The sequence below is a fragment of the Bombyx mori genome, chromosome 28, assembly GCF_030269925.1.
Source record: "Bombyx mori chromosome 28, ASM3026992v2".
Classification (NCBI taxonomy): domain Eukaryota; kingdom Metazoa; phylum Arthropoda; class Insecta; order Lepidoptera; family Bombycidae; genus Bombyx; species Bombyx mori.
Window position 1 is genome coordinate 7,760,755 of NC_085134.1, and position 12,292 is coordinate 7,773,046.

The 12,292-nt window shown below is 42.6% G+C and overlaps 1 protein-coding gene across 2 annotated transcripts in view; it reads right to left on the reverse strand.

Moving 5' to 3' along the window:
• Positions 1-10,959: 10,959 nt before the first annotated feature.
• LOC101737982 (O-acyltransferase like protein) overlaps positions 10,960-12,292 on the reverse strand; it is a 42,434-nt gene continuing 41,101 nt past the window's right edge. For both annotated transcript variants that reach the window (XM_062676819.1, XM_004923415.4), the window contains exon 13: positions 10,960-12,237. In XM_062676819.1, the coding sequence (XP_062532803.1) occupies positions 12,034-12,237 (204 nt within the window). In that variant the 3' untranslated portion in view covers positions 10,960-12,033. The remainder of the gene's footprint in view (positions 12,238-12,292) is intronic.

A 12,292-nucleotide genomic window follows, 5' to 3' on the forward strand; every position in this document is an offset into this window, starting at 1 on the left:
TGCTTATTTCTACCGTGAAGCAGTAATGCGTTTCGGTTTGAAAGGTGGGGCTGCCGTTGTAACTATACTGAGATCTTAGAACTTATATCTCAAGGTGGGTGGCGCATTTACGTCGCAGATATCTATGGCCTCCAGTAACCAGTTAACACCAGGTGGGCTGTGAGCTCGTCCACCCATCTAAGAAAAAAAAAAACGTCGATACGTCGTATGGGTGAGGTCCCACGCACACTTCTCTCTGCAAAAAATCATTCAATAAAAGCGTCTAATTGTGAATGTTACTTAGTTGAATAAATAAAAACGAAGTTAAAAAAGCCCTTTATTCATGCGATTACATTTTTTTAAATATATTATAAATATATATTTTTTAACAATCACGCCACGTTAACTGGTCCCGTGATAAGTTCGTAAAGAGCTTGTGTTACAGGCTACCAGATAACGGAAATAAATGTAAGATTTTTATTATACACGTACATATATTTCATTTACATTTACAACCCTGGAAAATACATTTTTGTATAATTATCATTCAAATATCTTAACTTGGCGGGATTCGAACCCACGACCCCCTTGTGTAGTGACCATGTCACTTACCATTACACCAGACGGCCGTATTACCCAGTCTTTGTCAGCACGAGTCTGCTCTCAGTATAGTTGGACGTTAAGGGTTCTGAAGCTTGCAGCAACTGAAACAGGTCACCGTATTCATCCTTAGACCATAGTCTCTGAGTCCTAAGCGTGTCGCGATATCAACCTTAAGGTTCCGATACACTCACGTACCAGCTGTTTTTGAGTTATTAAGCGTCTCCTTAGCACTTGGGTAGGTGTTAGCAAACCTTCCCCTCCCAAGGAAGATCGGAAGAGCTCCTATCCTACCAGTAATTTTAGTTCAAAAAGGGTTCACACCATGTTCCGTCATAAGTAGTTAGACAACTTAATGAAATTAGCGGGTTTTAACGTTTTATTGGAAACTAGCTGACCCGGCAGACTTCGTAGTGCCTCAATCGATAAATAAAAGACCTAAACTTTTATATAGAATAAACTTAAAACAAACAAAAGGAATCCGTCCGACGGGGGACACGTCAAAGGGAAAACAAAATTGTTATTTTTATTTAATTCCGAGAATTTTCATATTTTTATACCTTTTAAACCTTCTCTGGACTTTCAGAAATAATTCAAGACCAAAATTAGCCAAATCGGTCAAGCCGTTTTCATGTTATGTGTGACAACGGAAAACGGGTTTCATTTTTATATATATATTATATATATTTTGATATTTGCTTGCGGGATTTGAGGGATTTGAGGCATCATTTCGCCTTCATAATAACAAATATTGATAACTTCAATGTTTCATTCAATTCAGGACATCAATGTATTATTTTTCCACTTCCAATTTTTCTATAAGTAAAATATTCCTTGCAATAAAATGGTTCCGTCTCAAGGTGCCTATCGTTTATTTTAAAGGAGGAAAAGAGATGGAGATCACTACTATATATTGCATTCTTGGTGGTGACAGTACGGTCGTTATGGACAAGTTTTATGGGCAACGGTTTATCACGGGATGAGTCGTTGTATGAATTACCATTGGTTCTCGATAGTGTTATAACTCGTTTTTATTAGAATTACTTATATGTATGTGGTCATTAAATGAAATTTTAACAAACTACAACGCGTGTGCATTTCGAAAATCGCAGTCAAAACAATGAGGTAACTGTAACAATAAAATTAAAGCAAAAAATTCTGTCTATTATTAGTAAAGACAATATTGTTTTGAAAAATGTTACTTGGAAAACGTAAAAACATAGAACTAACATAACTAGAGGCCCCGCAATAGTCAAAATTCGACTATAATTAATTGGAATTGTAAGTTTGTACACTATTATGATTGTATTTTATACTTCTATAATCACAAATTTCACCAAGACTACACTATAAAAAATATTAACAAAGGCAAACAATATTTAATCTATTCTCAATTTGACAACAGACGCCAAGAACAAAAGTTTGACAATAAATTGTATACATGCGTGTGTGCGTCAAATACATGGCATGTAGTGTGTGTAATGTTTTTTTTTATTGATTTAATGTATCTTTTATGCATTATTTAAAAAAAATATTAGCATTGTGTACTTCTTCTCTATATTCTCTATAAGTGTGGAAAATTTCATACTCATCCGTCCGCGCAATTTTCGTAAAAAGGGATACAAAGTTTTTGCTTCACGTATTAATATATAGATTTTCGTAACAGCGTAGCTCTATTGTTACAGTCCACTGACACATTAAATTTCGCGTGGATTTTTTTTTTGTTGCTTAGATGGGTGGCCGAGCCCACCTGGTGTTAAGTGGCTACTGGAGCCCATAGACATCTATAACGTAAATGCACCACCCACCTTGAAATATAAGTTCTAAGGTCTCAAGTATAGTTACAACGGCTGCCCCACCCTTCAAACCGAAACGCTTCACGGCAGAAATAAGAAGGGTGGTGGTAGCTACCCGTGCGGACTCACAAGAGGTCCTACCACCAGTAATTATGCAAATTATAAATTTGCGAGTTTCATATGTAAATAATTGAATATTACTTGGGCTTTATTAATCGAAATGAATCTATATTAGCTTTGAGTTAACACCTATATACTTTGTTACAATTATTGCTCAAAATACAGTTAATCATAACATATAATTTGCGGTTTCCATATAGCGATGGGTGGCATGAACGTGAACTTCAGAAGAAACCGTCGCCTATTCTATTGGAATAGTCAATTCTGCCTATTCATATTAACCTTACGCCAATACATAGTAATTAAGTGAGGTTTCAAAGCGAACATCTATATATTAATACGTGAAGCAAAAACTTTGTATCCCTTTTTACGAAAATTGCGCGGACGGATGAGTATGAAATTTTCCACACTTATAGAGAATATAGAGAAGAAGTGCACAATGCTAATATTTTTTTAAAATAATGCATAAAAGATACATTTAATCAATAAAGAAAACATTACGCACACTACATACCATGTATTTGACGCACACACGCATGCATACTATTTATTGTCAAACTTTTGTTCTTGACGTCTGTTGTCAAATTGAGAATAGATTAAATATTGTTTGTCTTTGTTAATATTTTTTATAGTGTAGTCTTGGCGAAATTTGTGATTATAGAAGTATAAAATACAATCATAATAGTGTACAAACTTACAATTCCAATTAATTATAGTCGAATTTCGACTACTGCGGGACCTCTAGTACGTATAATTACATTGCGTACGTCTGTTTAGTAAATGGATTTGCAAGACAATTCCAATGTTCGTTTAATTCATAGCGTAAGTGTCGACCTGTCAGACATCTCTGTCTGTTACGTAAACGTCCGTTGTAACACCGATGTGTAACAAATAGTCTTATTATTATTGAAGTAAAGCTTCTTATCGCTCGCTTGACTTGGGGATTAAGCTGGTAAGCTGGAGAGCGTTACGAAAAGTGTGATCGGGCTAGGCGAACAGAAGCTGAGAGGGAGATATAAATTAGTGAAGGTAGAAAGAGACAGCTACGTTTCGTATATAACTGAAGAGGCAAGAGAGAGAGAGAGAGAGAGAGAGTCGAGAGCACACATTTTTTGTCTCTTTCTCTCATAGCCAGTTACGTTTGGTATATCTAATACACAGTGTAGGCCTATTGTCTGTGGTCTCCTAACCTAATCTGTAGTTTCCACCACTCCTGACTTTACTTGTAATACTTTAATAATAAAATAAATACTCCGAGGCATGTTGCTTCAGGCATCTAGCCGCCCCAAAATACGATTACCTTTACTATGGGAACAAGAAATTATGTACTTATGAACGTATTAATGTACGTATACTGATTTTAAAGACTCAAGCCTCAAGAGAAAATTAACCTGATCGAAACAAAAATTTATCCCGATGTCGGAGTAGAACCTTCGACTGTCGGTCCAGAAGTCGGGTGCGCTTACTCATGCGCCAATGTAACAAACCAATGGCGTTTGCTTTCTGATTACTCTGAACCCAGAAAACCCTTGGATTTCAAATCAGCTGCATAATCATCCATGCATCACATGCAAACACAAAGAAAAAACATGTAACACTCGGGTACTACCGCGGTAAAGCTATTGCATAGAATTTTTTATTAACTTATACAATTATAATTAGACAATAATAATTTAATATTAAAACAAAAGACCACGCTATATTTATAAACATTAACAAAAGCAAAACATTAACTGTCCCCTTCACACGCTAGACCGCGCGAGAGAAAGATGGGCAGACTTTTTTTCATAATGCGCATGCAGTGCGACGTCACGCCGCTCGCTTATTCACAAACACTACACAAGCGCAACGTGTGAATGTGTTGAATGCGAGCTACAAGGTAGGCGGAGTGGGGGTGTTAGGTTTTATTTTCGTTACGAAATTTCTTGATTCGGTCGCCGCGCTCAAAGCCCTCAAAATATTATTTAATTTTTATTAGTGATTAGTAAATTCGGAGTGCATATCAAATATTCGTTTGGTTCACGTCGGTGTAAGCCCCCAGTCTCTCCCAACTCCCATATCGACAGAAGAGGATTGCACGGACACAATGTGCATGTCACTACCATCAATCCTATCCCTTCACGTGTATAGCTTAGATACGGCATCGAAGATAGATTAGCTCGCCTCACCCGGTCCGGCTCTTCGGCCTAGTTTATGATCTGTTCGAGGAATGCGGTTTTGATGTTAACGTTCGTTGGTTTTGTGATTACGTCCAATTCGAGTTACCTCTTAATTATCATTGTGTTATCGGAAATGTTCTAGAAAATTGAGACATTTTGTATTGACTGTGATATCGTCAAATAGCACTTTTTTTTCCTACCTAAGCTGATAGCCATGAGAGGCTATTTCAGCGTAACCTTAACTAGTAGGTGAGCTCACGGGGCTCAAGCTGGAGTGATGCTAATACTAACCCTAGCAAGAGCAGTGCTTCGCATAATCTACCACCGGATCGAAAACGCGACCCACTGAGAAGATCCGGCGAGAAACTCAGTGGGCTGAAAATAGCACGCAAGAGTGGCGACAACATAGAAAGACTGGGACGGTGGAAGGCAAAAGACCGAAGGGCAAGTCCCCCATGCGCTGATTAGACCAAATCCACACGGCACTGAACACTACCATATGTGAAGCGGTCCACGCCGTTGAGGACAGATCGACTTGGGGTGATATAGTCTGCCGGAAGATTCTGATCTCACCGAGGTGACGACCCTTAGCATTGAGCATTTACGGTGCAAAAAGGAGGTGATAGCGTTGTAGAGACGACATCAAGGAAGATAGTCATTAGTTTTATTCGAAGCGAAACAGCAAACGGATTACCTGAAGCGAAGTGTTGACTATTATGATAAATTTATTTTTTATTTTTTATTGATGGACGACGAGCCCACCTCGCATTAAGTGGTTACCGGAGCTCATATACCTTATATATAAATACAACTAGCAATGTTTTTATTTTATTTCGGTTACTGGAGCCCATAGACATCTACAACGTAAATGCGCCACCCACCTCGATATATAAGTTCGTAAGATCTAAGATCTCAGTATAGTAACAACGGCTGCCCCACCCTTCAAACCGAAACTCATTACTGCTTCACGGCAGAAACAGGCGGGGTGGTGGTACCTACCCGCGCGGACTCACAAGACGTCCTACCACCAGTAAACTGTTACTTTTACCAGTTTACTGGTGATAGGGCATCATGTAATCCCGCAAAAGTGGGTACCACAACCCTGCCTATTTCTGCCGTGAAGCAGTAATCCGTGATCCACGCAGCCGAAACTGTGGACGGAAGGCTACATAGTTGAGCATATAATACAATTGAGAGATGGATTACAAGCGTCACGTCTAATTGTGGTTTGATAAACTAATTATTACTGGTCAGCGCACAAGGTTTGTGTGAAATGAGACATACTGCACATACAATATGACAAAAGTAATTTATTTATACGAAATAATTTTTATTGAAAAATATGTGGTGGTTAACATAATATTTTAAAGTCATCGGGTAACATTTTAGTTCTCAATGGCGACCACGAAATCTATGAAGTTTTTGAAATGTTAGAAATAATGACAATAATATCTACTACAACTAATACTACTACAACAATATTAGCTTAGACTGTCAAGATATTTTTGGTTAAATATTCACTCCGTACACGTCATTAACCTCTTCCGGGGCATTGGGACATATTAAGTGTACATTTGGTATTTTTGGTTATCCTGTGCGCGATATAGTAAAAACTGATTGTATATTAAAACTGTTTGTTTTAATTAAATTTTAGATTTTCATACTTAGTTGATTTATTTAAATTTTAAGTTTTTTAATTAAATTTTAGATCGTATATTTTAATGAGTAGTTAATTTATTTAGTATAAAAGAAATATGTTATTGACATTCATAGTTATAGTGTAAGTTATGTCTGTCTGTTTAGCGTCAAAGCACTCCAATGAGGTTTCCTCTATATTTGTTGTGCGATTAATTGTTATTGATAAATGATTCCGATTATCCGATATAGTATTCGATAATCGCAATAAACGAATGAATGAATAGATTAGATTAGATTATTAGATTTGTAGGGATGCGTATCGATTACATTAATAACTACTGGCCCGCTCCGGCTCCGCTCGGGTCTTTAACAAAAATTTTAACGATATTTGACGTTGTGTTACTTTTTAAAATAAAAGAGCGCTTATTACGGCATAACTATAATAGTTAGACATATGTTGACGCTACACTTTTCGTAAATAATAATGCGTTCTACAAAGTCGTAGTACATTATTTTATGCTATCATCAATAGTTTTCGCAGGGCACGCGATGTAAAGAATATTTTAGGTAATTTTTTTACACCTTGGGTTACATTATTGAAGTTTTAGTAAGGATCCCTAATTTTTTTCAAAAACGATTATAGCCTATGTCACTCGGGAATAGTGTAGCCTCAAAACAGTGAAAGAATTTTTCAAATCGGTTCAGTAGTTTCGGAGCCTATTCAATACAAACAAACAAACAAATCTTTCCTCTTAATAATATTAGTATAGATAGGGCTGCGTGTGCACTGTTTTATCAAGATTCTTAAATATGTCAATAGCTTACTTTATACTATTACAAAAACTGTTTTAATGGCGCTTAATACTTCGGCGCTGATCTAAGCGTCATATTTTACATCACATTATATGCTAATTACATGCACAACATAAACATTTTAATGGGATCCCATTAAATAATAGTGATACTAATATAGAGAACCGTGATAGTTTAAACCAATACTTACCATGGATTTTTGAGTAATGAGTATTTCAGTCATTACTTCTCTACATTATTTTAGAGACTTTAGACACGACCCACTTAGTTTCTCGCCGGATCTTTTCGGTAGGTCGCGATTCCGATCCGGTGGTAGACTCAGCTAAGAACTGCTTTTGCTAGGGCTTGTGTTAACGTGTGCCAGCAGACGTGTGCGAGGGGGTGGAGCATCTGCGCGAGGCGATGTCGCGGGTGTGCGACGCCGCTATGCCTCGCATTAGAGCTCTCGCTCCTAAACGCAGAGTCCACTGGTGGACTGAGGAGATCGCTAGCCAGCGCCGGTTGTGCGACGTCAGTCGTCGCGCATACCAACGGTATCGACGTCGAAGAACGCACCGGGACGCCGATGAGGAGGACCGACTGTACGAGGTGTACAGGATGGCCATAAGGGCCCTGCGCGTGGCTATCGGGGAGGCGAAGGAGGCTGCTTGGAACGACCTACTAGCTTCGCTCGACTGTGATCCGTGGGGGCGGCCCTACAGGCTGGCGCGCAATGTGCTCCGCCCTTGGGCCCCCCCTGCAACCAGGACCCTGCCGCCGGAGACATTGCAGCGGGTAGTCGGGGGTCTGTTTCCGGATTTTACCGGGACGGCCTTCGTCCCCCCTGTGATGACGACGATGCGGGTTGCTGATGGCGGGGAGCCTGCGGACGTTTCGCAGGCGGAGTTTGAATCGGCTGTGCAGAGGATGCGGGCGAAGCGCACGGCTCCCGGTCCCGATGGGATCTCGTCCCGAGCGTGGGCGCTCGCCTTGACGGGCGATGGTTTGGGGCCTGCCCTCCGAAGGCTGTTCAGCCGGTGCCTCCGTGAGGGCAGGTTCCCAGAGCCATGGAGGACTGGTCGGCTCGTCCTTATTCCTAAGGAGGGTCGGCCACGTGACGAACCGAACGGGTACCGCCCAATCGTCGTGCTGGACGAGGCCGGTAAGCTCTTCGAGCGCGTCATCGCTAATCGCCTTGTCCAGCACCTGGAAAACGTTGGGCCTGATTTGGCTCCTAACCAATACGGTTTCCGGAGGGGTCGCTCGACCGTGGACGCGGTCTTGCGTGTCCGCCATCTCTCCGATTGTGCGTGCTCCGAGGGGGGCGTGTTGTTGGCTGTGTCGATTGACATCGCCAACGCCTTCAACACGATCCCCTGGAGCACAATCGTGGAATCACTTCGGTTTCACCGCATCCCCAATAGTCTCCGCACCCTGATAGAGGACTACCTCTCAGGGCGGAGCGTGATTTTCCCCGAGAGAAGAGGATGGGGACGAAAAACGGTGTCGTGCGGGGTCCCACAGGGGTCGGTATTGGGACCACTCCTGTGGGACATCGGTTTCGACTGGGTCCTCCGCGGTGCTGGCCTGCGTGGCGTCGACGTGGTGTGCTATGCCGACGACACGTTGGTGACGGCTCGCGGAGCTGACTACAGGACCGCAGCGATCCTTGCAACGGCGGCGGTCTCCACCGTCGTTAGCCGCATTCGGAGACTAGGTCTTGAGGTGGCCCTCCACAAGTCTGAGGCCGTATGCTTTCACCCGGTTCGGAGAGGACCCCCTCCGGGCGCGACGCTCATAGTCGGTGGAGTATCGATCGCTGTCCAGCCGAAGCTCAAATATTTGGGCATCGTGCTGGACAGTCGATGGCGCTTCGACCACCATTTTGGTGAGTTGATTCCGAGGCTACTGGGCATGGCAGGTGCGTTAGTCCGTCTTCTGCCCAACGTTGGTGGTTGCAGCGTCGGTGTCCGACGCCTGTACCTGGGGGTCGTGCGCAGTATGGCCTTGTATGGCGCTCCCGTGTGGTCGCCCACACTCTCCGCACGCAATGCGGCGCTGCTGCTCCGAGCTCAGCGGGCGCTCGCGGTGAGGGTCATCAGGGGGTACCGTACGATCTCCCGAGAGGTCGCCTGCGCCCTCGCTGGTTCCCTTCCTTGGGATCTCGAGGCCGAGGTATTGGCTACGGTATACCGGCGCAGGACACAGTCCCTGGGTCGGGGACGGACACCCGGCCTGTCGGCTGTCAGTCGGTGGAGGCGTGCTGCGCGTCATCTGGCGTACGCTAAATGGAGGGAGCGGTTGCTGGAGGAACTTCATCAAACCTCAGCCACCCGCCGGCGCACTCTCGAGGCCCTGGTGCCCGTGCTGGAGACATGGTCAGATCGGCGACACGGCGTGCTCTCCTTCCGACTTACGCAGGTCCTCTCGGGGCATGGCTGCTTCGGGAGGTACCTGTGGAGGGTTTGCAGGAGAGAGCCACATCCGGGTTGTCACCAGTGCGGGCATCCGGATGATGACGCTCAGCACGCACTCGAAGCGTGCCCGCGTTGGGAGCACCCGCGGCGAGATCTCATCGCGGTGCTGGGGAGGGACCTCTCCTTGCGGGCTGTCATTGCCCGCATGCTAGAGGACGAGAGTTCGTGGGGGGCCATGGCCAGATTTTGCGACCTGGTCATGGCGTTCCGCGAGGCTGAGGAGCGCGAAAGGGAGTGGAATCCCTCTTCGGCTCCTCAGCGAAGAAGGCGGGGTGGGCGACGCGGGCACGATGCTCCCGTTAATCTCCCGTAGGGACTGTTGGGTACTGGGTGCGGGGGCGCCCGGTGCTCTGCTGTCGGTTCCGTGATGAGGCGGCGCAAGGTGGCTCCTATGCGCCACTCACGGTGTCTCCTGAGACGACGTCCTGCGGGATCTTCCCGGGGATTGGATCCCATCCTATTGTCAGGATGGGTACCGGCGACGGCGAGCCTGCGGCGCGCATTGTGCGGTACCGTAGGTTTCGTGGAGTCGGAGTGGTGGAGCTCGATGGGGTTTAGTCGGTAGTCGGTTTTGCGGGGCGGGTCCTGCGTGGTAGACGCCGCGCAGCGCCTCGCGCGCCTTTCTCAAGGCGTAGTCTCCCGGTAGGAATTGGAAGAAGAGGAGGACTTTGGTCTTCCTCTTCTCCCTCTTCTTCTCTGGAGGCGCCGGAGTCCGACATAACCCGGTCTATTACCCCTCTCGACCGGGTATCCGTAAATGGATTCCCCAGCGTTAAAAAAAAAAAAAAAAAAAAAAAAAAAAGGGCTTGTGTTAACAAATCCTCCGTGGGCTCACCTAACCGTCTGGGCATAGCTGAAGTAGCACCTTAAGTCTTAGGCGAATAGGTAGGGGAAAAAAATTGACGAAAAATTATGAAATACAAAGAAAGCGAAAGTTTTTTCGATTCTATTCTAGTCTGACTCTTCTTGCAACTGATGTTTGAGTTTATTTTAACTTTCAATATGTCAAATGACATCTCAATATATATACTTAATAGTTTTTTAGGACCACTTGTGAATCGGCACGGGTAAGTACCACCGCCCTGCCTATTTCTGCCGTGAAGCAGTAATGCGTTTCGGTTTGAAGGGTGGGGCAGCCGTTATAGCTATACTTGGGACTTTAGAACTTATATCTCAAGGTGAGTGGCGCATTTACGTTGTAGATGTCTATGGGCTCCAGTAACCACTTAACACCAGGTGGGCTGTGAGCTCGTCCACCCATCTAAGCAATAAAAAATAAAAAATAAAAATTATCTTTACAATGAACATTATAAATTCGTATTTCGAAAAATGCCTATGGAACACGACAAGCCATCATGACAAAATGTGTAAAATTAAAATTAAAAAGAAAACGAAAAATTCCAGATTTTTTTTTATTTAATTACACATTTACAATTACAAATGTACTTTGTATAAAAACTATAGTACTATACATATTCGCACATTTAAAAACTAGTAAAAATGTTAATGTTAAGGGTGATTTTTTTTAAAATAAATTTACAAAGTTTTTTTATTTATAAATTTCCTATCCTATTTTTACAGAGATGGCCAATTATAATTTAATTGTTTTATATCTAATCAATTCTTATACGTATACATTACAAGCGCTAAATCGAAAAAACACATAGTAACATGTAAGTAATAAGGAAGGAAAAAATGTTAAACTGAAGTAAGATAATAGACCTCTTTATTTAGTTTCAAGAAAACCAGCCTATTAAAAAAGATACAAACTTAATCTAATTAAAGCAATTTTATAGTCATTAGTTCGAATGAATTAAAATTACGTTATATAGAGACTTCGATAGAGTTTTTTGAAAATATCGAAAGCTATTACGGGATATTAAGGTAATGCTTGAACTTTTTTTTTTTTATTGCCTAGATGGGTGGACGAGCTCACAGCCCACCTGGTGTTAAGTGGTTACTGGAGCCCATAGACATCTACAATGTAAATACGCCACCCACCTTGAGATATAAGTTCTAAGGTCTCAGTATAGTTACAACGGCTGCCCCGCCCTTCAAACCGAAACTCATTACTGCTTCACGGCAGAAATAGGCGGTACCTACCCGTGCGCACTCACAAGAGGTCCTACCACCAGTAAAATTTTATAAAAATAAAATTTCGAATTATTATGTTTCATTTACTACACTTGTGCACTTTAATAGCTGCTATTATCAAGGCTTTAAGCCTGAAGGAGCACTAAATTAACAAAGTAGAATAAATCCAACTAGTTGACATTAACTGTTTGCTGCCAAATTCTAAGTGATAGCTCAGTACCAAGAGATAAAAAAAAACACTAAAATTACCGAACAGGTACACCTTATATCATGAACTAAGGGAATGAAATAACGAATTACTGAGTGGCGATATTCAAATTTGTCACAGATGAAGATGAAGACACGGTTGAATCGATTGGAAAATTGGAAGTTCCACCTTCATATATGCGTAGAAACTGTAGATACGGAGACATTAGATATTCCAGGCTTCACTTGGTTAGCATTGAGGTCTTCTTTTTGCTGTATCCGTCTTTTTGGGCCCAGAAGGAGCTTCTGAAGTTGGCAGGCGGGTGCTTCAACGAATAAGTACAGTGGCAGAGCGAATAAATACGTGGTGCTTACGATTCCGGCGTAAAGCATAATCTGAAAAATAAATTTATTGACCCTTAAAGTACTCTGTATATTCGTTGGATATACA